We start from the raw sequence: 25,158 nt of genomic DNA, 5'->3' as shown, positions 1-25,158 counted from the left end.
CATGGGTGATTCTTAGAGCTGCAAGGAGCAGGCATCTTTATTTGGTTCACTTCAGGTCTGCAGCAACCACTTGATATTAAAAAAGAGGAACGGAAAATAAGATGTACAAAAAGATGTAATATCCCTTTAGAAAGCAATATTATCAGAAATGTATTTCCTACGGATCCTCCCTCCCATGTCCCCACGCCCCCCAAAAGACCCCAACCTAAACCAAACTGTGAGAAGGAACAGGGCTTGAATGTGTAACAGAAAAAAATAAAACTGAATTTAACTGGAACATGCTCTAATCTTTAGTTTATTTCTGGTTAAAAATATAGCAATCCAGTGCAGTGTAGTAAAGAAATCTGCTTGAAAGGTAGCAGAGAAACAGCTAAACATAAGCAAAGCAAGGCAGAGTCATAGACGGGCTGTACCCAGGATTACTGTGGGAACTCACTTTAAGGACCTTCTCAGGTGTGAGCACAGGGGGACCTGTATATGGACGTGCCCATGGCCCCATAGACACGTCCATACACGCTGGCCAGGCTGGCTCCAGAACTGGACCATAGAGCACTCAAGCATTCTGGAGCTTTGTTCTTTTGTTTGGATGACAGAGCAACGCTGGTAGAAAAGGCAGAAACACCAGGAACCTGTTTTTGTTTGACTGAAACAAGTTTTGTATCATATTTTGGGGGAGATGGATATGCAACGATTTCTCAGGAATTTTCAAGCCCATGGGTTTCAACCACTTCCCTGTCCTGGGACCAGACCAGCTCCGGAGGATGAATGAGGCATCTGGAAAGAATAGGCATATCTGTGGGGAAACTGCAGGCACAGGACAGAGGTTGAAACCTATGGGCTCAGTGAGTGAGAGGTGATGTCATGTAAGGGCCACAGACGTCTGACAGGGACATGAGAGCTTGGATACCTGTCCTGCACAGTAAGTGCAAGAATGCCACCTGCTGAGAGCCCAGGGGCCCACACTGCTCCCTGTCCTCCGGCACCAGTCCTGGGCTTCCGCACCTCGACATCTGCAGCGCGGCTCCCCTGGGGTCTGGTGGGAGGATGGTGAAGTGGGGAGGACAGCGAGGGAAATGAGGACTCGCTGTAAGACTTGGTGTGGGCATCTGGCCTTGCGAGGAAAGCCGTGGGGCAGTGCCGAGACAAGGGCAGGGCTATGACCTGTTTCATGGGGAAGAGAAGAGAAGACAGACCTCTGCTTCCTTAACTATGCAGCAGATTTAAAATAGAAAAAGGCCCAGGCTGCTGCCAGCCAGGATGGGACACTGTCTTCCCCATGCCTCGCGCCCATACTTGTCACCGCTATTCCAGAACAGAGAGGAGAAGCAGAGTTAACTGGCTTCCCACGTCACACCTCACAGCAGCTGCTTCCCCCCCGCCGGGCACTGCAGGACATTCAGAGGGGTCTTCCTCGGCTGCCTCCTTTTCCATCCCAGGTGGGAGTGTGATGACAATGACGACAGTGATGATTTTTTTTTTTTTGCCGCTGATTTGCCGGGATCCCTTTTCTCTCCACTTCAAGCTGGAGGGTCGGCGTGCTGGCCTCCTTCTGCCATGCCACACAGCATAGTGTTATACAAGCAAAGAATTTTGGCTAAAATCCAAAAAACATTACCCAGAAAAAAAGGCAAACTGTGAGTAATACCCAATCGTGTTGTCCTGTGAAGAAACTCGGAAGTAGCTGTGGGCTGTCCGAGTTATGATCCTTTCCTTTCTGTTGTTTTGCTTTTAACGTTCCCCTTTTGTACACCAACTGGTATTTTTGCTAATGTGACAGTCTCATCAGATGAAAAAGTTAATAAACAAAATGGCGACTCCGATGTTTAGCAAGATCACCATGGCTACCAGGATGGGCGCGGAGCCCTGGAAGAGAAGGGAGAGAGAAGAGGTGAGCCCGAGGCCAGGTCTGGAGCGCTCACTCTCTTTGGGCATACCCCACCCCCACCGCCCAGCCTGGGGCCAAACTGGGAGGTCCCTCAGCGTGGGAGGGTAATGGACCACCAGGGAAACGGTGGGAAGACAAAGTTCTTTAGAGCACGATGCCCTTCAGCGGTCAGAGCTGAGGACTGGGCGGCCTGCTCCATTCTGTCTGCAGTCACTGCCCGTGGAACCCCTGAGGCTCTGGAAACTCGTCTGCCCTCCCTCCTGTGCCCCAGGTCTCTCCTTAAGTAAACATCCCCACACCCACATTATTTTTGCCTCCAGCTCTGTACAATTGGGACTTAAGACATTGTCACTGAATTTCAGACGCAGCCCACCAAGAGTGGCCCCTAAATTCAGCCGGAGAACCCTCTACTAGGCCCCTGAACACATCTTCCTCAGTAAGAACCACCTTCCCGTAAGCTACTCAAGCTCTGTGCTAACTGCCATCCTTTGCAGCCCTGGCCTCCCTCGAGAGCAGGAAGGAGCACTGTTTCCCTTCAAGCCTTTCCTGGGGCGTGAAGTACCTGACGCCCTTGGAGCAGAGACCCCAGCCCGCCTGGGCACTCAGACTACAGGCTCTCCTCTGAGTTTGCCATCCTCGAAGCCTCAGCGAGGGTGCAGGGGCCGCACCTGAGGCCTGTGCCGGAAGCCTCCCCTTCTGCCCCTCAGGACCAGGTATTGGTCTGGCGTAGTAAGGACAAGAGCCCAGCTGGAAGCCTTGCACCTCTCCCCAAGGGAGTTCCATTTTAAAGCACCCAGATGTGCCAGCATGGTTAAGTGGGATAAATATGGAGCCCTTCCTACATCTCCCACCCCTGCCCATCATTTGGCTATTCCTAAAATAACCATACATACACAGCTGTACATGGGTGGTACACATCACATGCACATACGCCACATACGTGCGGGTGTGCATGCACACACACTTCCAGCTGCCAGAATGAGGGAAACCGAGTTGTGACAACTGGTCTTTAGGTCCCAGGGCTGTTTTCCAGGAGGGTCTAGAGGGATTTGGGCATGGGGAGGGCAGAAGCATTTTAGGAACCAGCCGACCAGCAAGAAGGACATGCTTACAGTGGTTTCAAGGGGAAGCAGAAATGCCCTCAAGGGCCAGCCAGCAGCCCGTCTTTTGATAGGAAGCTTCTCTTCCAAGGGACACTACATCCTGACACTGTGGGACTCCTCTTGGGGGGTGGACAGACACTACCCCTGCCCTGCAGCAGCACTAAGCCCCAGGGGCCCAGTCTGGATGTGTGGAGTGCAGGTGTTGGGCTCTACGCCCATGAGACAGGCCCCCAGTGTTCCTCTTAGACAAGTATTACTGCAGCACATGGTGCCCACCAGCAAGTGAGGGAGGCCCTGCAGGCTGACACTGAGTCCTGGGTGGGATCGTGTGGGACCACACAGGGGCATCACCCTGGGGGGTGGGTCTGCAGTTGTCCCATTGGCCCTTCCTGCTGCCACTTGGCCAAGGGACCAGTATGTCCGCTTATAGGTGGAAGCTCCCTGGCAAAGGGTCCCAGGTGGTACCTTTTGGGTACAAGAGCTCTCCCCAGCCCCTGACATGGAGTCCTGCCCAGGGGTCTCTGTTCTTTCCTCCAACCCACCCACCTTGGGAGTAGTACTTGTGAGTCTCACACCTAAGACACGATCCTCACTCCTGAGCATCTCGTGTCCCGCACAGGGCCTGATCAACCTGGATTAGAGCCCCATCCAGACCCACTGATCCCACAGGCCTGGGGTGGATCAGAGGCCTCATTCTAACAAACTTCCAGAGCGCTGGCACATACAGAGAACCACGGCTTTGGCAGGAAGGGGGTCGTGGGATGGACAGGCTCACAGAACTGTCCATCTCGCCCATTAGAAAGTAGGCTTTGTTGGAGCAGGACACACATGTGTTCTGGCAGATGGGAACACAGTGCCTGGTCCATAAGTAATCGGTGTGGCCTGGACAAAGAAGACCTGACCCAGGCCAACGCCCATTTGCTGTGTCTGGCCCTGTCCCCCTCCAGGACTGGGATACTTCTTAGAGACACTGATGGTGAGGGCTTCTTACCAGGAGGGACTCTCTAGCACAGGGGAGGACCCCCTGCACAGCTGGGAAGTTTGAGCACATTGGGGGAAGATCTGGGCAAGGCTGGGGTCCCATGCTGCCCATTTTCTTTTTGGGAGCTTCCAAAACCGTCCAAGTGCTTTCACTATAAGGATCAAGCCTGGGAATAACACTTGAGGACCTGTCTGAAAGAAATGCCACCCCAGCCCTGCATGGCTTCTGTGGGGGTGGGTCCCGGTCCCGGTCCTGTGGAAGCAAATGCCATCACCCTAAAAGCCACTCCTGACACACACCCCACCCCTGACTAGAGGAGGACTCCATGGAAGTCTCAGGACTCAGTCTCCTGCTCCCCAGGGCTGCCGGGCGTCCACTTACCGTGCTGGACTTGAGCTCATCCGGGTTCTCCTCGTCTGATTCCCGTGCCACAGGCGAGGACTTCTGGGGTGGGGAGAAGGTCAGGTCCCAGCGCAGCAGCCGGGGCTCAGCCCGGTCACCCAGCCGCAGGCTCTCCAGTCTCTGCACCGCGGGCTCCGTGCTCGCAGCCGGCCGGACATTCTCCTTGTTCTGGGACTTGGATCTCAGTCTCTGAGCCCCAAAGCCCCGGTCCTCGCCCAGGCCCCGGCAGGGAGCCCCCCTGCTGTAGCGTCTCTTCTGGGGGTGTGCCTCCTGCACGTGGGAGTCCACCCTCAGCAGGGGCTTCATTTCCATCTCATAGTTGCTCAGCTTTTCCTCATCCAGCTCCAGCAGCTTGGCGCCCCCCGAGCTGGGGTTGCTGGCCCGAGGGTGGGAAGTCCAGGAGAACGCAGGGGGCGACTCCGTCCGCCGCTCCCGGGGCTTGGGGTTGCCGGGCTGCTTGTGGCCCGAGCCCCGGGTGCGGAAGTCCTCCGCGGGCTGGCCACTGCGGAGGGTGCCGCTGCGTACCCCCCTGGACCCCCCTGCCTTCTCCTCGCCCCAGCAGTGGCGGCTATAGTCCCCTCCTCTGCCCTCCAGGAGCATCTGGATGTCCCCGCCACGCTCCTCGTCTACCGACACCTGTCGCGAGAAGTGGGCGACCTTGTTCCTGGAGGCAGGGGCTGGTGGTGGGGTGGCCGAGGGGCTGGCAGGGAAGCTCTGCAGGGGGCTGTCATCCGGCGTCAGGTCCGAGGGGGTGGTGCCCTTTCGGTACAGCTCCGGGCTCTCCTGTTGCATGGGCGTCCCGATGGAGATCACCTCCATGTCGTCACTGGAAGCCTGACGCTTCGGCCGCTGGTACTCGAGCCCTGTATGGAGGAGTGGGTGGCACACAGAGATTGGGTTACTCAGCTGTTCTGTGCAGAGGCCAGGTCTCACCTGAGGATGGCAGAACAGACTGGGACACAGTGGTTCCCAAAGTCCTTCCACGGACCCCCAAGGCACCAACCCCAGAGGTGCTTTGAGGATCACGACAGGCAGTGGTGTACAGCAGCTCTGGCCCTGGTCTCCGGCTGCAGGGCAGACCAGTGCACCTTGGTCTCCATGCGCAAGGCCTTGGGCCCAGCCTACTCTGGGGGGGTGTCTCAGGGCCCACCCCCCATGGAGCCCTCCTGAGGATCCTAAGTGACCTTCTATGGGGTCTCAGCCTGGGGAGGGAGCCCTGTCTACCTAGGACACCTCCATCTTAGGGGCACTGGGCCTTCTGGTGGCCTGGCCTGTCCCGAGAGAGCAGGGGTGGTCTTCTTGCCCCACCCCCTACCTGGGGCTGGGCTCCCCTCCCTGCTTCCATACTGGATCCTCTGAACCAGGGCAGGAGAAAGCCTTAGGGGACATGGCACCCTCAGTGTGGCCAGGCGCCCCGTTTATGAAGACACATCACCATGCTGTTGGTGGCACACATGGCCTGAGGCTCCTACTCTAATTTCAGGGTTTGACACACAGCAGGGACCAGAACAAGACAGAGCTGTAAACAACCATGAACAGTCACCAGGGCTATTCCAAAGGGCAGAGGCCTCCAAGGGGAGCCCTGCGTGGTTCTGGAGGGGGAAATCTGAGGCCCTTGAGTGCTGGGGAGGCAGATGTATGGGGCTCAGGGCAAATGGTCAGTCCTCCTGCTTCTGCACCGATTTGTCACATGGGGGTGCAGCGCAGGTGAGTCCAGGTCTCATTCAACTACCATACCTCTGAGGCCATGGGATGGGGACACGAGCTGGGCTGCCCCCCCCCCACGCCTCCCAGGCCAGAGGGTGTCTGAGGAACCACATGGAGAACTGTCCTCCCTGTGGGGGGCCCTATAGCTCTGTGTGGGAGACCCTGGCCCCATTACAGGACTCCCATGATCACTCTCCTGACCTGCCTGTGATCTGGACTTTTTGGAGGCCAGGCCCCTGCGCTTTACACCCTAGGACCCCAGGTGAGTCTGGACGTCCAACCCTGCAGGGTCCTGTGGCCTTCCAGGGAGCCTGTCTATCCACTAACAGCCCTGGGGGCAACTCTGGACAGCCCATGGAACCCCCCACCCCCCAGAGAAGGGTGCCCCCATGCTCCGCTCCAGCACCCTGTCAGCGCCACCAACCTGGAGACTGTTCTCAGCTAAAATTAGTTCCTAAGCACATGACATTCCTGGAAGCATCCTTGTGAAAATGCAAAGAACAAGTGTGGCTGAATTCCAACACCTCTGTCCCCTATCTTGGGTCCTCCTGCCTCCCAGAAGCCAGCCTGGCTTCCCTCAGCTGCCCCAAAGGCCAGGACCCTCCCAGTGAGGCCAGGAGCCCCAGGGCTCCAGGAGGAGAGCTCAGGGCGTGGCCTCAGGATACAGACGGCACATAGCAGATTCCAGCCTAAAACCTCCAGGGCTTCTCCCCCCACTGGGAGCATGGCCTGAGGGAAGCAGTCTAACCCGTTCTCCAGGGCTTCCTGCTGAAGGAAGCTTCTAAGTGAGGCCAGAGGGAAATAGGGTGGAGACAGGGTGGCTGGCTGGCCTGCAAGGACCTCAGCCTCAGCAGGCCTCTCATCAATAGCCCCCTTCTCACCCACCCCGCGTGGCTCAGGTGTTGAGCATTGACCTATGATACAGGAGATTGAGGTTTGATTCCCAGTCAGGGCACATGCCTGGGATGATCCCCAGTGGGGGGCGTGCCGGAGGCAGCCGATTAATGACTCATCATTGATGTTTCTCTCTCTCCCTTTAAAAAAAAAAAAATACCCCTGCCCAGCCAGGCATAGCTCAGTGGTTGAGCATCAGCCTGGGATCCAGGAGATCGCAGCTGGATTCCCGGTCAGGGCACATGCCCAGGTTATGGGCTCAATCCCCAGTGTGGGGCGTGCAGGAGGCAGCCAGTCAATGACTCTCATCACTGATGTTTCTACCTCTCTCTCTCCCTCTCCCTTCCTCTCTCTGAAATCAATAAAGATATTTTTTTAAAAAAAATACCCCCCTTCTCCAGCCCTCTCTGCCTCCCTCAGGTCTGTTCCCAAGAGGACAAGGGTCACAGATCTGGCTAACCTGCAGTGGCTTCTAGCTCCTCCCAGCTCCCACTGAAGGACATGGGCAAAGCTCCCCTCACTGTTCCCGAGCCGCTCTGTCTAGCGTGGCTGCTTGTAGGCAGGCATGGCTGTCTACATTTAAATATAGATCATTATGATCAAGTGAAACTAATGACCCAGGTCCTCAGCCACACTAGCTGCAGTTCCCACATAGCCAGTAGCCACCTTGCTGGACAGAGCAGTTACAGAATAATTGGTTCATCACGAAGCTGCAGAATAACACTGGGAGAAGGGCAGGGAGAGAGGCCACATGCACAAGCAGAGCACAGACGTTCACCATCACAGAAAGCAGGAGAGTGATGCATGGAAACGCGTGCACGCAGGGACACAGCCCTGGAGGCAGGGAGAGATGCTGAAACCGCACACGCTCCGACAACGTGTGTCTGAGGGAGGCATGTGCCAAGGCCCCTTGCAGGGACACGCATCATCATGAAGGAGAGTGAACACAAGGGGAGATGGCAGCGGGCAGAACCTGCTGGAATGTGGCCTTGGAGGACACCCAGCTGCCCCGCCCCACATTGCACCCAACTCACCGTTTTCCCTGTGCTGGAAGGAAGGTGAGAACTCTTTGGCAGTGATCCTGGCAATCCGTGCTTCCTCCTGGGCTTTCTGAGCCGCAGTGAGAGCTGCCTCAGCCTTGGCCCGGGAGTGGGAGGTCCTGGGTGGGGAGAGACAGGGAGGACAGTGAAGGCGCAGGAGGCAGAGAGGGCTGGGCAGCCCGATCCCCACAGCGGGTTGGGCCAGGACAGGGTGCTGGTCGCCCAGGGATTTGTGCCCTCAGATTTCCAGATTTCTCATTAATTCATTCAGCGAACATCACTGGGCATCAACCAGGCTAGAGAGACTGCCAGCATGGTGGGGTCTGCTGAGTCCTTCCACCCCTTGGGTCCTGTGGCCCTGTCATCACAGTGCTCACTGACCCGCCTTGATGGGTGCCTGTCATGAATGCCACCGAGACCGTGCACTCCTAGACAGGAGGGCATGTTGCTCCCCACCTGCTCAGAGCTCCCCAGCACGCACGCAGCACACGTGAGAGAATGGGAAACACCCGTAAGGGGGCCACTATTGGTTTCCACAGCTTCGCTTAGTATATACACCACAAGCGTTAACTCACCAACCTCATACGTGTATTTACATACATACGTTCACACATGTATAAAAAGGATATGCTGTGCCAACCCTAAAATAAAACAAGTGCTTTTAATAAAGAATACCTAGTGAGCGCATTGCGAAGGTTAACTTTTTTAAAAAATATATTTTTATTGATTTCAGAGAGAGGAGGGGAGAGGGAAAGAGAGAGAAACATCAATGATGAGAGTCACTGATCAGCTGCCTCCTGCATGTGCCCTGACTGGGAATCGAACCGTGATCTCCTGGATCCTAGGTCAACGCTCAACCGCTGAGCCACACCTGGCTGGGCGCAAAGGTTAATTTTAAATGAGATTTTCAGGACTCTGCCAGCAGCCAAGCTCCTGGATGGATGAGGGCTATGGGGGCGAGACCCCTCTGGCTGACACCTTTGGGGTGGGGGTGGGGTGGGAGGCCACTTAGCTCTGGGGCTTCCTCACTTGCTGGCCACTCCACAGGCTGCATCTAAATCACACTCTTCCTTCCGCCCCCAATGTTCATCAGGCCTGCACCCCCCCCCCCACTCCCACAGCCAGCTGGGACCCCAGAGCAGTGGTCATGAAAACCAACCCTCTCTGCTGCTGTTGACCAGAGGGTGGGATGACCAACACGGGAGGCCAGCCGTTGTAGGCAGCTCAGGGGATGGATATGCAACCTCAGGGGCAACAGATAAGGTCACATATGCACAGGCAGGGCCTGGGGTGACCTGCCCATGTCCGCCAAGGTCCACCCTTAGCACCTGTACTGAACTGGTGTCCTCGCAAGCTTTGCCTTTCTGGAAACTGGGAATGTGACCTTAGTTTGGAAATAGGGTCTTTCGAGGTGCGAATAAACCCGGCCAGCCTGGCTGCCCCCCCGTGTCTGATCAGCAGGTCGGGGACGGACCTGGAATTGGCATTCCTCAAACTCCCAGGTGATGCTGCTGGTGGTCCGGGGATGTCAGTCTGAGAACCGCTGCACACAAGGGGGAGACACTAAGTTTTGTGTCCCCTCACTGCCTATTTACTGTTCTGCTGCATCAGCCCCTCTGCCCTTGGGCCACACGCCATAGTGAACTAACTCAGCCTGCCCTATACTCCGGATTGAGCGCACGCCTGTCCCCAGCACTGTCCTCTCTCCTCTGCAGAGGAGTGGGCATGTGATCTCCTGGTGGGTCTCCAGCCTAGCCCCCCCCCCCAGCTCAGAACTGGATTTTCATGTGTGCTGCCCCAACCAGGGTCAGCTCCGAGAGGGCAGGTCCGCTTGACATGGCCTGCAATGCTCTATCTTGGGTCCCCTTAGGACGAAGCCCCTGGCCACCCAGCTGTCAGCAGTGCTGGTGACCAAGGGACTAAAATGGGCCTGGGACTTTTCAAAGGAGATCTGCCTTCCCACCCATTCATGCCCGTATTCAGCACTTGTTGAGCACCTACTGTGTGCTTGCTGTGGTGCCAGAGCCACGGAAAGAGGCGGAGCAGACAAAGAAGCATAGAGCCCGGCCGGGCGTGGCTCAGCGGTTGAGTATTGACCTAGGGTCCAGGAGATCAGGGTTCAATTCCCGGTCAGGGCACATGCCCTGGTTGCAGGCTGCAGCCGATCAATGACTCTCTCATCACTGATGTTTCTCTCTCTCTCCCTCTCTCTCTCTGAAATCAATAAAGATATATTTAAAAAAAAAAAAAAAAGCTTAGAGAAGATGGGTGCAGCACAGGGGCCATGGGATGTGGGGGGGCTTGTGCTGGGCCCTGTCACTGGTCCTCAACCCGTATTCCAGCAGACACTCTGCCTGGGGCCAGAGGTCTCCCACACACTGCAACAGGACGCCTGACATTGTTTCTCAAAGCGCTCATCTTCGCATCCACGGCCACCCTAACACAGGCACAGGTAATATCACTCCCCTCTGACAACTGAGGAAACTGAGGCATGGAGATCTGAGTTTCCATATTCCATTAGGGGTTTGGCCTAGTCAATGACCCAAGTTCTCTTCCTCCAGCTCAGAAAAGGGCCAGGCATCTAGGACACGAGGTGTAACTCGGGGTGTTGTCCTCCCCAGCCGTCTGCTTCAGGAAGGATCGTGTACTGGGGAACAGCGTCTCCCCGCAAATTCACTAGAGCCTGTGAACGTGGCCTTATCTGGAAATAGTACATATGTAGTTAGTTCAGATAAGATGATACTGAATGAGGATAGGCCCTAAATCCAACGACAGGTGTCCCTATAAGAAGAGGGGAGACACAGAGACACACAGGGGAGAAGGCCATGTGAAGACAGAGACAGAAACTGGAGTGAGGTGGCCACAAGCCAAGGAATGCCTGGAGCCACCAAGAGCTGGAAGAGGCAGGAAGGATCCTGCCCAAGTGCCTCTGGAGACTCTAGGGAGCTACAGGCACAAACACAGCTGGGCCCACCTGGGAGGCTCCCTGTGCCAGCGAAGCAGCAGCCGGTTTTGCAAATCTCCCGAGTGCCCAGGTAGGGCTGCAGCTGGAAGCGGGGCTGAGACACACGTATGCTGCTCAGGCCACGTGAATGGCCATCTTTCAGAACTGGAGATGTGCTTTGGGTACATTTAGAGGAAAAGGCACCAAACAGATGTCAGATGTTATGAGGTCCCGCCTCACCCAGTCCCTCCTCCCTGCCAGCCCCCCAAAGTCCAAGGAGACTGGCGGGAACTCCGGCCTCAAGGCTGATGATGCCTCGATGAGGCCCCAAGGAAGGTGGGACAAGGGAGTCCTGGTCTGCCAGACAACCCGGGGGGGCTGCCCAGGGCCTCTCCTTCCCCTCCTGCACAAGGCCAGCGACCAGGCTCCACACGCATGACTGTCCCCACAGCCTGTGGAGAGAGACAACACCAGCCTCTGCCCTCCAGAGCTTACACTGTCATCCTTCCCAGCAGCCTCTGAGGCGAACCCTGTGACTCCTCAGAAGGGACCCAGAACAGGTCCCAGTGGAGGTGTCCTCTGCACCTCGTTACTGCCACCTCCTACCTGTTTTTTTATAACAGCTTTATTGAGGCTTACTCACATAACACACAATTTACCCGCTTACAATTCCATGGCTGCACATTCACAGAAATGTGCGACCATCACCACTGTCTAACTGTAGAACATTTCCACCAGTGAGCAGTCACTCTCCCCCCCCCCCCCAACCCTGGCAGCCATCAATCTACTTTCTGTCTCTAAGGATTTCCTGTTCTGGGCATATCATAATGGAATTAGACAACATGTGGCCTTTGTGTCTGGTTTCCCTCACTGAGTGTCACGTTGTAGCACGTCATTGCTTTTCAGGGCTGAATAATATTCCACAGCATGGTTAATGCACTGTATGGAGGTGCCCCACGTACTTTATCCAGCCATTCACCGGTGGGCACTTGGATGCTCCCACATTTTGGCGCTTGTGCTGCTGGGAACACGGCTGTGCGCGGCTGTGTGGACGTGCGTTTGCTCCCCCCACAACTTCTTTCTTTCCTCTCCCTTCCTTCCCTTTTCCGGCCCCCCCCCCCAGGCTCCTCGCCTCTTTTCCTTCCTCCTGCCGCCCCATCCTTCCTCCTTTTCCTTCCCCCACTTGGCCCCAAGTGCCACACAGGTCTCTGAGCTGAGGGATGGTGGCTTGGGCCCAGCTGTCTCCATCTTTGGGTGTCCTCTTATCCTCTGTTCTGAGTTAAACTGACTCTGAGACTTCTACACTCTGATCTGGACGCCGATGGCTGGCCAGGGCTGGCGGGTTAGGATTTCTGCTGCCGAGCTGGTTCCCTCGTTATTACCAGGGGCAAGGCAGCTGGTTGGCAAAGCACCTACGGGAGACAAAGCACATACATCCGTGTGGGGGAGGGAGGCGGGACCAGCCTCCTGTGGGGCCCAGGACTGAGACCCAATCCTCCACCAAGTTGGAATTCCAGGCGTGGGGAGGGCCGTGCTCCCGCCAGAGACAATGCCAGAGGGTCCCTCCTGCCTCCTCCAGCTCCTGGGGGCTCCAGGCGTCCCCAGGCTTGTGGCTGCATCACTCTAAGACCATCTTCACACGCACTCTCCCCTGTGTGCCTGTGGCTCCTCTTCTGTCTCTTACAGGGACACCAGCCATCGGATTTAGGGCGTCCCTCACCCAGGATGGTTGCATCTCCAGATCTATCACTCGATTCCGTCTGTGAAGACCCTTTTTCCAAGGAAGGCTGCATTCGCAGGCTCCTGGTGGACCCGTCTGTTGGGGGCTACCATTCAGCCCGGTTTGGGGGTGCCAGGCGTGCTCCTGCCTGGCTGGGGTCGCTGGAGGAGGAGGCAGGGCCGGTGCCTGCCTGACACAGAATACTTTTCCATTCTGTCTGTCAGTGTGCAAGGTGGCCTCCTGCTTGCAAGAGGGCGGTGCCAGATCTGTTTATGTCCCCCCCACCCCACACAGGGCCTGCGGGAGGACAGGCATCTTTAGGGCAAAATAGAAAACCGTGGTTTCCTTGAAGAAAAGCTAGTATCTCAGAGCAGGATTTAGGGAAACACAAGTGCGGGAATGATAATTTCATGTTAGCGGAAAATGCTTCCTTTCGCAGCAGCGCCGTGCCGCTCACCCACTGTCTCTGCGTCGTTAAATATGTGCTGAGGAGCTGCCTTCCAGCCAGAGCCTAATGTGTCTCAATAAACGATCAATACACGGAAATGCGATCAGGCCTGTTATGTAAGTAAATGAGCAGAGCGCTCGCTTTACAGAAAGTCACACCCACTCGGCTCCCCATTGCCGGGCTAAGAGCCAGCTGGTCAGCCCCAGCCTGGGCAGGAACAACGGAGCCAACACTTCTGGGTGCCCCTTGGCCCCATGCCGGGCTCCCACGCTGTCTTGTCTGACCTCCTGCCCACGGACGGCCACCAGGTCTGATGACCCACCCTCCATGTGCTCAGGCCCCTCGCACACGCTCCTGGAGTCACGCCGACTCCAGGAGGTCAGTGAGTCCCTCTCTTGCAGGTGAGAAAACTTGGGGCGTGAGAGGTTGAGTGACTTGCCTGGGGCCCCCAGAAAGTGGTGGCGGAGTCCAGGGTGCATTGGGCAGGTCGGGTACAGTACAGATTTCCGAGTTTTAAGGAAGGATATACCACTGTTGAATAGAAACAGCAGTGCCGGTCCCTCCCGCCAATCAGCTGGCTAGGTTCCCTGAATCAGGATCCCCCCATCCGACCCCTACCACGTCTGTCTCTCTGTCCACATCTTCTCAGCCATGGAGGAGAAATGGCAGGAAATGGGTGGCTGTGCCTTTGAGGCTTTGCCCTAGGAGAGATGTGGGCCAGAGCATGCTGACAGACAGGGGTGACCCAGCCGAGAGGGTGAGGCTCGTGACACAGGACAGGAGCACTGATGATCAGATCTCCATGTGACATTTCAGAGATGAGGAAACCAAGGCCCACGGAAATGAGGGGACCACCCAGCATCGCACAAGGGTAAGTGGAGTCGAGGTCTCAGACCCAGGGGCTCTGGGCCCCCACGTGGTGAAGCAGGCGCTGACAGCCACCGAGAGGTGGGGGGACTTTTCTTCCTATCTTAAAAATGTGTTATTTTTTCCCTTTCTCACCCCTGGAAGATCTTTAAACTTTACAAAGGATATATGTGTATGTCATGGGTTGAATTGTGTCCAAACTAGACATGTTGAAGTCCTAACCCCTGGTACCTATAAATGTGACCTGGTTTGGAAGTAGGGTCTTTATAGAGGATATGAAACTAAAATGTGGTCTTTGGGGTGAGCCCTAATCCACTTATAAGAAGAGGGACTGGGACACAGACACACACAGAGAGAAGGACAGGGGAGAAAGCCACCATCTGCTAGTCAAGGAGAGAGGCCTCAGACAGAAGCAGGCAGCAAGCACCTGGATCTCTGACCTGCAGCCTCCAGAACCAGGAGAGAGACCCCCTGCTGCTTCAGCGTCCAGTCTGGGGTGCTTCCAGCAGCCTGAGCATGTGAACGCAGTATCTGCGGTTTCTTTCCACAGATTCCTTTTACTTGCAGCATCTCTTCCTCACCGGCCATTGCTAATCCTGCAGTTACACTCTGGCCTTTGGTTCAATCCAGTCCCACTGACCTGGTGGCTCAGGGGTGCTCCCACTAAACTAAATTCTAAGGCAAAGGAAGAAAACCTCTCGCCCTGGCTCCAAAGCAACGCCAGCTTTGGGACCACTGTGCTGAACAGGAGGCAGCCCAGCCTAGAGCAAGTTGTTCCTCCTCAGCTGCGGTTGCCAAGGCAACCCTGCCTCCTGGAGGGAGGGACCCACAACCAGGGTTGGGTGTGCAGCAGGCCTCCTGCCCCTCTGAACCAGTGCCCAGAGCATAGCCCAGCCCTGGAGGCCAGGCCCACTGGTCAGTCCCTGGAGGACTAGAGCCATCTCTTTTGGATTTGGGATCCCCAGGCCCTGCAGCCAAGTATCAGCTAACAGAGGGCTCAGCCCACAAATAGAATTAGTGTTGTTCCTATTTTACAGATGAGGAAACTGAGGCCAGAGAAGCTGGAAGCCAGCTTTCGAACCTGATCCCCCTGCTCTGCATGTCTGCTGTGCGGTGCTATGACCTCTCCTGAAGCCCCCATCTCCTCAGGGGACCAAAACCTCACCTCCCAGGGTCCTTCAGCAAGGAAGCCAGGGACAGCCTGCCAGTGCAGCCTCCTCCTGCCTCCAGGGCCTCCCTGCCCACCCCCCAGCCAGCTCTGTCCCCTTGCTGCCTGAGGAAATGTATCTTGGTAAACAGGCTGCTGGTCCCACTCAGCTTGGAGCCAATCCTCCTTCTGAACGAGGGGCTGTACCTTTCGCAAGCCCTGTGACTTCCTCTCCAAGAGTCCAAGCACTGGTGAATCGTCCATAAGCAGGCAGACCCTTTCCAGGCTGGGCTGTGAGAAGTAGGGGTCGGGGCAGGGGAGGGGGAGGTGCTGGAAGGGAGCCAGTGGCCTCAAGGACGACCTTACACACTTGAGTGTGTTCAGCTGCAAGCAGCCGCAGCCTTGCTCCTCCTGGGGAGCCAGGGCCTGCAGCACCAGCTGGGAGGTGGTCAGAAATGCAAGCTCTCAGACCCTGCCTGATCTGTAGAATCAGAACCTGTCTTTTTTATTTTATTTTATATTTTTATTCATTTCAGAGAGGGGAAGGGAGAGGGAGAGAGAGAAACATCAATGATGAGAGAGTCATTGATCGGCTGCTTCCTGCACGCCCCCTACTGGGGATTGAGCCAGCAACCGTGGGGTTGATGCCCAACCACTGAGCTACACTGGCCGGGCCAGAACCTGTCTTTTGAAGGGGGATTCGTAAGCTTGGCAAGGTCTCAGAAGTACTAGCTGATGGCATAGGTGAGTGTGAACTCCCACTCCTTTCTCACATTCTGCCTGGAGTGTCCCCTAAGTGGATCCCAGACCACACACTGGAGGGAGGACACCCTGAGAGTCCCTGTGAACCTGCTGGGGCATAGACAGGTCACTGCCTCCAAGTCCAGGGTTTTGCCTATCATGATTCAGAGGGTGCTGGGAAAGGTGGGGACCCTCCTGACAGGCCCAACCCTTTACCTGTGGAAAGACCTGGGCTGGTCACCAGACCCCATAGGCCTCAGTTTTCCTGTCTGTAAAATGGAGCCATCTCAAGGATTAACTAAAATGGCACAGGCCATGCTCCCAGCACGCAGTAAATGCTGGAGGATTTGGAAGCTGTATTCTTTCAACCTTGGGTGGCATCCCTGCACATGTGTGGGGAAGGGGGCTGCAGGTGCCTGAGTCAGCCCTGCTTCCTCCCTAGGATGGGAGTGCTCGCCCCCCCCCCCCCCAGGGCCCTTCCCTGCTGCCCTCATGTGACTCAGGCAGGATTTTCCCCAGGTGTCCCCCCTGCTCCCACCACGGAGCTGAGAGGGAGTAGACCCCTGGAAGGACCAATGGAGCTCCTGGCACAGGCCTGTAACAATAGACCCAATGTAGACAGTCCCCCAGCCCTCCCTGGGCCTGCTGGCACAGGGTACGGCCCACCCAAGGCTCTGGAGCAGCACTGGCAAGGAGCAGGTGTTAGAAGGAGCTGCTGTGTTCAGAGCACGCAGAGGGCCCTGGAGCCCTGAGGCCCTGCCCTCCCATTTGCAAATGAAACATCCCTTCTTGGCACAGCCCTGAGGCTGCTTCATCTCAGGAATCCAATAGACAAGGGTGCCTTGGAAATGAGGTTAATATTCAGGCCAGGGGCAGCTCCCATGGCCCTTCCTGAGCAGACATCACTAATCAACCTCTGCCTTCTTTCCCAGGCTCTGGCCACAGCCTGGGAACCCTCTGTGTTTCAGCCGCCCTGACCAGTCAATCAGAATCAGCTGATAAGCTGTGAGCTAGGTGGCTTCCTGGGCAGACTGCTACTTATTTCTGTATAAGCTCATGGGGAACCCTGGGCCAGTATGATTACCATAAAAACCCTGTGAACAGTGCAGACACCATCCAAAGGGACCACTCACTCACTGTGCCTGACCCCACCAGACTGGGATGCACCTGCCAGAGATGGTCAAGGGCTCACCTGTGCTGCTCACAGTTAGGTCCCTGAATCTGCATCATCTGCATCATTGGGGGCATACAGAATACAGATTCTCAGGCCCTCCCACCCTGCTGACTCCATAAGGTCAGACGTCTGCCTGAACTAGCACTCCAGGGGACTCTCACACACAGACCTGTGCCCCAAAAAGGCCTGCGTGGTCCTGCACCACGGCCCTGATCAGGCTAAAGCTGGGGCACGGGAGGAGCTGGGGCTCTCGGCACTGAAGTTTATGTGGCTTGGGCCTTCTTTGAGAAAAAGAATACAAAATGCCCACGTGGGTATGTTGTTAAAGCCCTCATGATTGTGCCTCATTGGTTCCTGAGATCTGCTCCTGGGGGTGGGGGGCCAGAGCAGGGAGAGGTGTGTAAAGAAGGGAAGCCCAGCTCAGGCAAGTGGGGGTCGGCAAAGCTGGAACAACACCTGGGGGTGAAGATGAGCTGTCAGGTTAATTCAATTCTGTATCTGACTGAGTCACATCTTCAAAAATAAAATCCTGCACGGAAGGCCTTTCCCAGGGACAGAAGAGATGGTGACACAGGCACGGGTAAAGAGCAGCCTTCCCAGGGCCCACCTGGTCCCAATGTCCCTCCCAGGTAGGCCTGGGCGCTCCAACCAGGTCAGGGATGACAAATAAACCAGTTTGCTAGTGAGACATTTCTGTACACCTTTGGGGCTCTGTCTCAGGGCCCAGCTTGTGCACCCCACAGGAAACGTGCATCTCCTGGGCATCCTGCCACCCTGAGCGCTCACAACCGGCACTGGCACATGGGAATTACTGAGGGACATCCCCACTGTTTGTCATTCACATTGTGTTGCTATATTGTTATGGGCAGCAGGCGAGCTGGCTGGGAAGACCCATCAGACAGAGAGGCGGAGGTTCTTAGGTATGTGCTCAACTCACAGCAGCCTTTCCCACCCTTCCATTATCTGAGCACTGCGGCCAGGGATCTCACACGCTCCGGGGCCAATGGTGCAAACCTCCCGTCTCTCCTTCTGCCAACAGCTGGTAGTCACAAAGGTCAAGCGTCCACCCTTGAGCTCTTCTAGTGCCACAAGAAGGCTGAACCCCCAATGTCTGTGTAGGGTCAGTCCACTGCACTCCAGGTGGCAGGTGGCAGGAGGGGACACTGAGACCAGAGACGGGAAAGGCATTGGCTTTTTTTTTTTTAAATCCTCACCCGAGGATATTTTTTCCATTGCTTTTCAGAGAGTGGAAGGGAGAGGGGGAGGGGAGAGGGAGAGGGAGAGAGAGAAACATCCATGTAAGAGAGACACATTGATTGCACTGAGTGGGGCCGGGGGGTCAAGCCTTCAACCGAGGTATGTGCCCTTGGCAGGAATCAGTCCACGGGCCGGCACTCTAACCACTGAGCAACCCGACTAGGGCAAGGCACTGACTTTAAGTCACTCACACAGCAACCTTCCTTGAGCTCTACCACTGTGTCAGGCCCTGTGCAGGCATCAGGGCATGAGAGGAAGAAAGACCCAGCACTTGCACCAGGGGACTTAGAGGGCAAAACAGGCATTAACTAACCACAGCACACTGGTTATAACTGTAACCAGTTATATAAGCGCTGCAGAGAGAATGAGAGCTGAGAATGCATTCCCAGGGGCTCACACCTGGTCAGGGAGGGCTTCCTGGAGGAGGTGATCGTGATCTAGGCTTTGAAGGACTAGCAAGAGGGTGGTAAAGATGAGTGCAAGGAGCTGGATGGGGCACGGTGCACCCAGGGGCCCAAGTAGAGAAAGGAGCCGGGGCAGGAGCTGGCTCATAGAGGCCTCACTCATCCCAAGGCCAGGAAAGAGCCTCTGAAGGGTTGTGGGCAGGACCGGCTCTGAGGTACACACTGAGAGGGGCCCTCTCAGGAACACAATCGGACGCTGCACTAGTCACAAGACCTACAGACCACCGCCCTCAGCAGTGTATATGACATCCACATCGGTTGCCCAAGCTGATCCACATGAGTAAGGCAGGGGATTGGCAGGATTTTAAAAAAATTATTAAAGTCAAAAAAGAATTCAAACAGAGCCAAACAGTATAAAATGAAAGCAAAGTCCCCTGTTGCAACTGTTCTAATGGGATTTTCTACCAGAGCCAGGACATGGGGGAAGGAGCCTGAATCACACCGGGGTCCCTGGAATGCGTAGTTCATCTGGCCAGACCCAGTTTCAACGTCAAAGAGGGGCAGGTCACAGTGCAGCTGCCAGAAAAGCTGGAAAACATTCTAGATTGCGACAGCTGGCCCCTCTCCTCCTGCCACATCTTCCCTTACCCCCATTTTTTCTCCTATGAAAAAATCTTCAAAGAAAGAAAAATGAAAGCCCAAAGTAATGAAAGAAATGGTGCACCAGCGGGCTCAGCCAGGCTGACTCACAAAGGCAGCCGGACACAGACGGGGGTCAAGGAAATGCCAACTCGGAGGGACACTCTGCACCGGAGCCTGGGATGAGCAAGGGCCCCAGATGTCTGAGGTTTGGGCCTGGGGGCAGGAGGTGGGGTGGTGGAGTGGATCTGAGGTTGGGAGTTGCCTCTACCCACAAGACAAGTGTCCTGGGGCTGCAGTAACAATGACCATAGACTGGGGGGCTTAAAACAGCATAAAATGAGTCTCCCACAGGTCTGGAGGCCAGACAGCCACACTCCCTCTGAAGGCGCCAGGGAAGATCTGTCCCAGGTCTCTCCCAACTCTGCTGTTGCTGGCGATTTTGGGCAGCTCCTGCCATATCACTCCAGTGTCTGTCTTCACATGGCCTCTGTGTTTCCCCTTCTCGTCTCTTAGAGGACACACCCGTTAGATTTAGGACGCACCCTAATCCAGGATGACCTATCCCAAGATCCTTACCTTAATTACATCTGCAATGTCCCTATTTCTTTCTTTTTGTTTTTTTGGTCAATCCTCACCTAAGGATATTTTTTCCATTGCTTTTCAGAGAGAGTAGAAGGGAGGAAGGGACAGGGAAAGAGTGAAACATCGATGTGGAGGAGCCACATTGACTGGCTGCCTTCTACACGCACCCCGACCGGGGGCGACTGGGGGCGGGGAGTGAACCCACAACCCAGGTAAGTGCCCTTGACCAGTAATTGAACCCACGACCCTTCGGTGTGCAGGCACACGTTCTAACCTCTGAGATACACCGGCCAGGGCTGCAATGTCCCTATTTCCAAAAAAGGCCAAAGTCTGAGGTTCTGGCTGGACATATCTCTCGGGGTCCACCATTAACCTACTATGGGGTATTAATGCTCCATTTATCTGTAACCTTTGATCCTAGGCCAGATGTCACCACCAGGTAGCAGTCCTGACCCCCACCCTTCATCCCCATGAGCATTCTGGGCTTCATAAGACTGGTGTCAGGACCCAGGAAGGTGTGATGGGGCCGAGTGTGTTGGCGTCCAGGTCCCCCATTCACCAGCTACTTTATCAGGGGCTGGTTATACCTCTTTGAACCTGTTTCCTCAACTGTAGAATGGGTACAGTAATAAGGATCCATGCAGGATCTCTGTAAAGAGTAATGAGACAGCACGCAGCCCTGTGGTTCTTAGTGGATATTTGGTGTGTGAGGTGTTTTTTTAGCAGCTTTATGGAGGTATAATTTACATACCATAACATTCTCCTGTTTAAAGGGTATAATTCAATGGGTTTTAGTATTTTTAGAGTTGTGCAACCATCACCATAATCTAATTTTATAATATTTTCATCACCCTTAAAAGAAAGCTCATATCCATCGGCAGTCACTCCCCATTTCCCCCAGCTCCTGTCACCTGCCAGTCTGCTTTGTGTTGTTGTTTTGTTGAGAATTTCTCTCAGGGAGAAATTAAGGAGCCCAGGGCTGGCAGGGAGAGGTTCAAGCAGCTGTGTTTGAATCTGTGTCAGCTGGGGGGTGGGGTGAGAAGGGGTGGGAGAGGGGGTGTGCAGGGAAAGGTAGGACCAGGTGACACCGTGGGGCAGGACCAGAGCTGCAGCCCCCTCTCCCACTGAGCCTGAGTCGCCTTTGAACTCCGTTCATTATGAAGGGTTTTTTTGAGTTAAAAGATACTCTTTGCTATAAAATCTGACAGAACTCTAGAAAACCATGCTCCTGGAACAAAACAGAAGACAGAGGGGAGTGTAGAAAATTCGCCTCCAGACACAAACATCCACAGCACGACTCAATCACTGCAGGTCACCAGCCACAACCTGGGAGGGTAGGTCTGGTGGGATCACTGACGGGGTGGGCGGGCTGGACAGGTGCAGGCATCAGGAACTCAAAGCACAGGGGCAGGTCCTGCCCACCAGGAGTGGAAGGTCTGATGGGAAACGCTGGTCTGGACACAACCACGAACAGTGAGAACTGGCAATGCTCTGGGATGGACACAAGCCCCCGAGGCCTGAGAGACAAGGAAGGATTGGCCAGAAGAGAGTTCAAGGATGAAGGCACAGCAGGTGCAAAGGCCCAGAGGCAGGGGAGGGAGCAACGTGTCAGGGACCTGAGAGAGGTGAGAGTGTACAGGGAGGTGGGGTAGGCAAAGGCATATGCCTCGTGGGGAGGGAGTGGGGTAGTAGAAACACCCCTAAGACACTGAGTTTAAAACCTTGCACTGTTGCCCTGGCCAGGGTGGGGGTGGGGGTGGGGTCAGTTGGTTGAAACATGGTCCTGTGCACCAAAAAGGTTTTGGGCTGATCCCAGGTCAGGCCGAGTACAGGAGGCAACACTGTTTCTCACATCAGTCTCAGCCTCTCTCTCTACCCCGCTCCTTTCTCTAAAAATTAATTAAAGCCCTAGCCGGTTTTGCTCAGTGGTTAGAACATCAGCTCGAGGACTGAAGGGTCCCGGTTCAATTCCGGCCAAGGGCACATACCTCAGTTGCAGGCTCAATTCCTGGCCCCAGTTGGGGAGCGTGTGGGAGGCAACCAATTGGCGTGTGTCTCTCATATCGATGTGTCTCTCCCCCGACCCCACTCCACTCTCTAAAAAGCAATGGAAAAAATATCATCGGGTGAAGATAAAAAATAAATTTAAAAAAAAGCCTTTCACTGCCTGGCTATTGTGGCTGGATATTTTCTTTTTAAAAATATACAAAAATATGGGTCTTTTAAAAAAGTTTTTTTTTTTAATAAAAAGTGTAAAGAATAAATGTAAATTTCCCCTTTCAACACTTTCCCCATCTATTCAAGATCCCACAGGTAACAATCCTTAATCCTGGTGGATTCTCTTTTAGTTCTTTTTCTATATAATTCTAGGCATACACATCTTATTTATTTTAAAATTGATTTTAGAGAGGGAGGAAGAGAGAGAAACATTGATGTGAGAGGGACACATTGATTAGTTGCCTTCTGTACATGCCCCGACCAGAGATTGAACCCACAACCTAGGTATGTGCCCTGACCCGGAATCGAACCTGCAACTTTCCGATGCACAGGACGACACTCCAACCAACTGAGCCACACTGGCCAGGGCATACACATCTTATTTTTGAAAAATAAATGAGGTCATACTCTACATATTTTTTCCTATGACTTGTTTTTGCCTTTAACATGTCAGGGACGTCTCAGCTTATGAGTTCACCAAGATATTTCTCATTTTTTTAAATGCCTGCATAATATCATTAAATCTCGACACAGGTGTTAGCATACCACACGATCCTGCGTCTTTTTTGGTTTTGGGTGTGTTTTTTTCCAACCTAACACCGTACCTTGGAGGGTGTTCCACATCAGCAAACACAGGGCTTTCTTGCTCTTTTTAATGGGTTTTTTGTGGAAATACATTGAGGGACATGTAGGCTGTTTTCCACTTTCTGCTTTTACAAATCACGGTCCTGTAATACCCTGGTGCGTTCGACATTTCAGCGCAGTTGCTGAATCAACAATGAAGTTCAGGTGTTCCTACAGCCTGAACTTCAGTAGAGGGGAACACTTTGCCATCCCAAGAGGCCATTTCAATTTACGGGGCAGTACACGGAGGGCCACTGCCCCACATCCTCTCCAATTCAGTGGGTTAGCAACTGTTTACCTTCCCGAGTTTACAGGTGAAACCTCGGATTCTCTCTTCGTGGTTTTAATTTGCACTTTGGTTATTAGCAGTGGGGGTGGGTTTTCCCCCTTGATTTGTAGAAGTGTTCATTAGAAAAGCTCTACGAAGCTGCCACGGCCATCCCCCGTTTCATAGGTGAGAAAACTGAGGCCTCTGGAGGTGAAGCCCTGTGGCTGGTGTGTTTACCATCTCCAGCTGGAAGCCCAGCTGCCATCGATGGCAGCCAGGTCGGCCCATAGAGATTACCCTTAGGCCCTGGGCCAGCTTGTCCTGGTGGGGTGGAGAGGGGCGCACAAGCTCCTGCTCATTAGAAACGAGTCTCCTAAAGAATTGACTTCCCAACACCATTTCTGCCTCCTCCTGCCTCCCCTCCCCTCCGGGCTACAGTCTATGTTTCGACCGAGGACCCTCTCTTCTCCCTCACCCCACAGCCTAGACGGGGTCAGGGGGTAGGGTGGGCGTGACCAGGACAGGATGGGGTCATGGCGCCAGGGCAGGGACAGATACTGAATGCAGGATGAGCCAAATCAAATCTGGGTACTGTCTTAGACGCAAAAAGGTTGGGCTGGTGACATATTTACTTAAAACCAGTCAGAGAAGCTCACATCCGTGTCTTCTTTATTTTTCCTACTCAATGCCCTTTCTGAAACGTGATCTTTGAAATAATTTAGTTATATTCAGTTAAAAAAGGAGCCAGTCTAGTCTGTCCAAGAAGTCTGGACTGGGCCCAGGGCTGCTGGACTCCCCTCTAATAGGCCTGCCACCTCCACACCCAGCAGACAGGCAATCAGGAGGGCAACCTCCTAGCCAGGAGTGCTGGTGTCTGGATGGGGTGGGACAGGGGGCCCCTGCCATGTCGATGCCGCCCACCAGATGTGCTGTGACCCTAATAGCTTGAGGTGGGCCGTGCTCTGGGACCTGACTCTCCAGACCCCCAGGTCCCTGCCAGGGCACAGGGCAGTGGCAGAACATGGGATCGGTCACCATCTCAGGATGAAGGGAGGCCTGCCCCAGGAGTGCGCAGCTGAGAACCTGGCCCTGTGAGCAGAGGCTCCAGACCCCAGCTCCTGTCCCATGAGACTTCACTTACACACAGTTTCAAAGCTGCAGTGATTGGGAATGTCATGATGCAGACCCCAGGCATTAAACCCCAGGTTGAGGACCCTTCTGGGGGTGGGTCCCAGGCGAGAGCAATGCCCGCATAACTTGCTTACCACCACTGCCACCCTCTGCCTCCTAACTCAGGGAAAGCCCCTCTACCCCTGACCAAATGCCACTTCCTCTGGGAAGTCCTTTCTGTCCCACTTCTCCCCACCCTCCTTAGAAGCTCCCAGAGCCTGGGACTCTACCCCAGCGTGTGCCCCTGCTTTACCATGGCCACCCTGTGAGAGCACCAAGACCAGTGGCGGGCGCAGGGCGGGCCCCTCACAGGCACTTGTTGAACTGAGGAATCAATGTATTTGTGTGGTTCTCCTTCACATGTCCCCTTCCCACCAGCTCTCCGGGGCAGGACTGACGGCCCCATTGGCAGTGTCTGGCACACAGTGGGTGCTCAGGAGGTGTGTCTGATGAACGACTGGATGGAAAAGACACAGATCATGAGCAGAGACACAGACGGACGACCGACAGGAGGCTGACAGAGTACGAGGCCGCTGGGGTGGGCAGATCCTCGCCCGAGGCCCACCCACATGGATCCTGGAACCTGGCACAGTGCTGTACACATGGCAAAATCAACAAGCGTTTGTTGACAGAATAAATGAATTAAGGCCAGGCCCGGCCCTAGGGGACCTTGGAGAGCAAGCAGGGATGCCATGCTCCGTGCTCCCAGCCTGGTGGAGAGCCTTCCACCAGCTGACTCAACGTAGATTATGGGTTGGCTTCCAGGATAAATGGAGGAAAAGACTGTTTATAGGAGGAGCCATCATTCTAGCAGATTCCCCCTTGGCCACTGTACCCACTGCTGGACACCCAAGGGTGCAGCCATCACCCCCGTGCCAGTTCAGCCCCCTCCTCATGACCCGCCATCCTCTCTGCTCCTGTGGAGTGCACACCAGTCTGT

The 25,158-nt window shown here is 54.9% G+C and overlaps 1 protein-coding gene across 1 annotated transcript in view; it reads right to left on the bottom strand.

The window, feature by feature from the left end:
- JPH3 (junctophilin 3) overlaps positions 1-25,158 on the bottom strand; it is a 78,591-nt gene continuing 53,433 nt past the window's right edge. Inside the window, exons 3-5 of the mRNA XM_081118001.1 lie at positions 8,008-8,132; positions 4,352-5,235; positions 1-1,863 (exon numbers count right to left, since the gene is read on the bottom strand). Of these exons, the coding sequence (XP_080974127.1) occupies positions 1,783-1,863; positions 4,352-5,235; positions 8,008-8,132 (1,090 nt within the window). The 3' untranslated portion in view covers positions 1-1,782. The remainder of the gene's footprint in view (positions 1,864-4,351; positions 5,236-8,007; positions 8,133-25,158) is intronic.

Source organism: Miniopterus schreibersii (genome assembly GCF_964146895.1).
Source record: "Miniopterus schreibersii genome assembly, chromosome: 18".
NCBI classification, from domain to species: Eukaryota; Metazoa; Chordata; class Mammalia; order Chiroptera; family Miniopteridae; genus Miniopterus; species Miniopterus schreibersii.
This window is presented reverse-complemented; position numbering and strand designations above follow the sequence as displayed.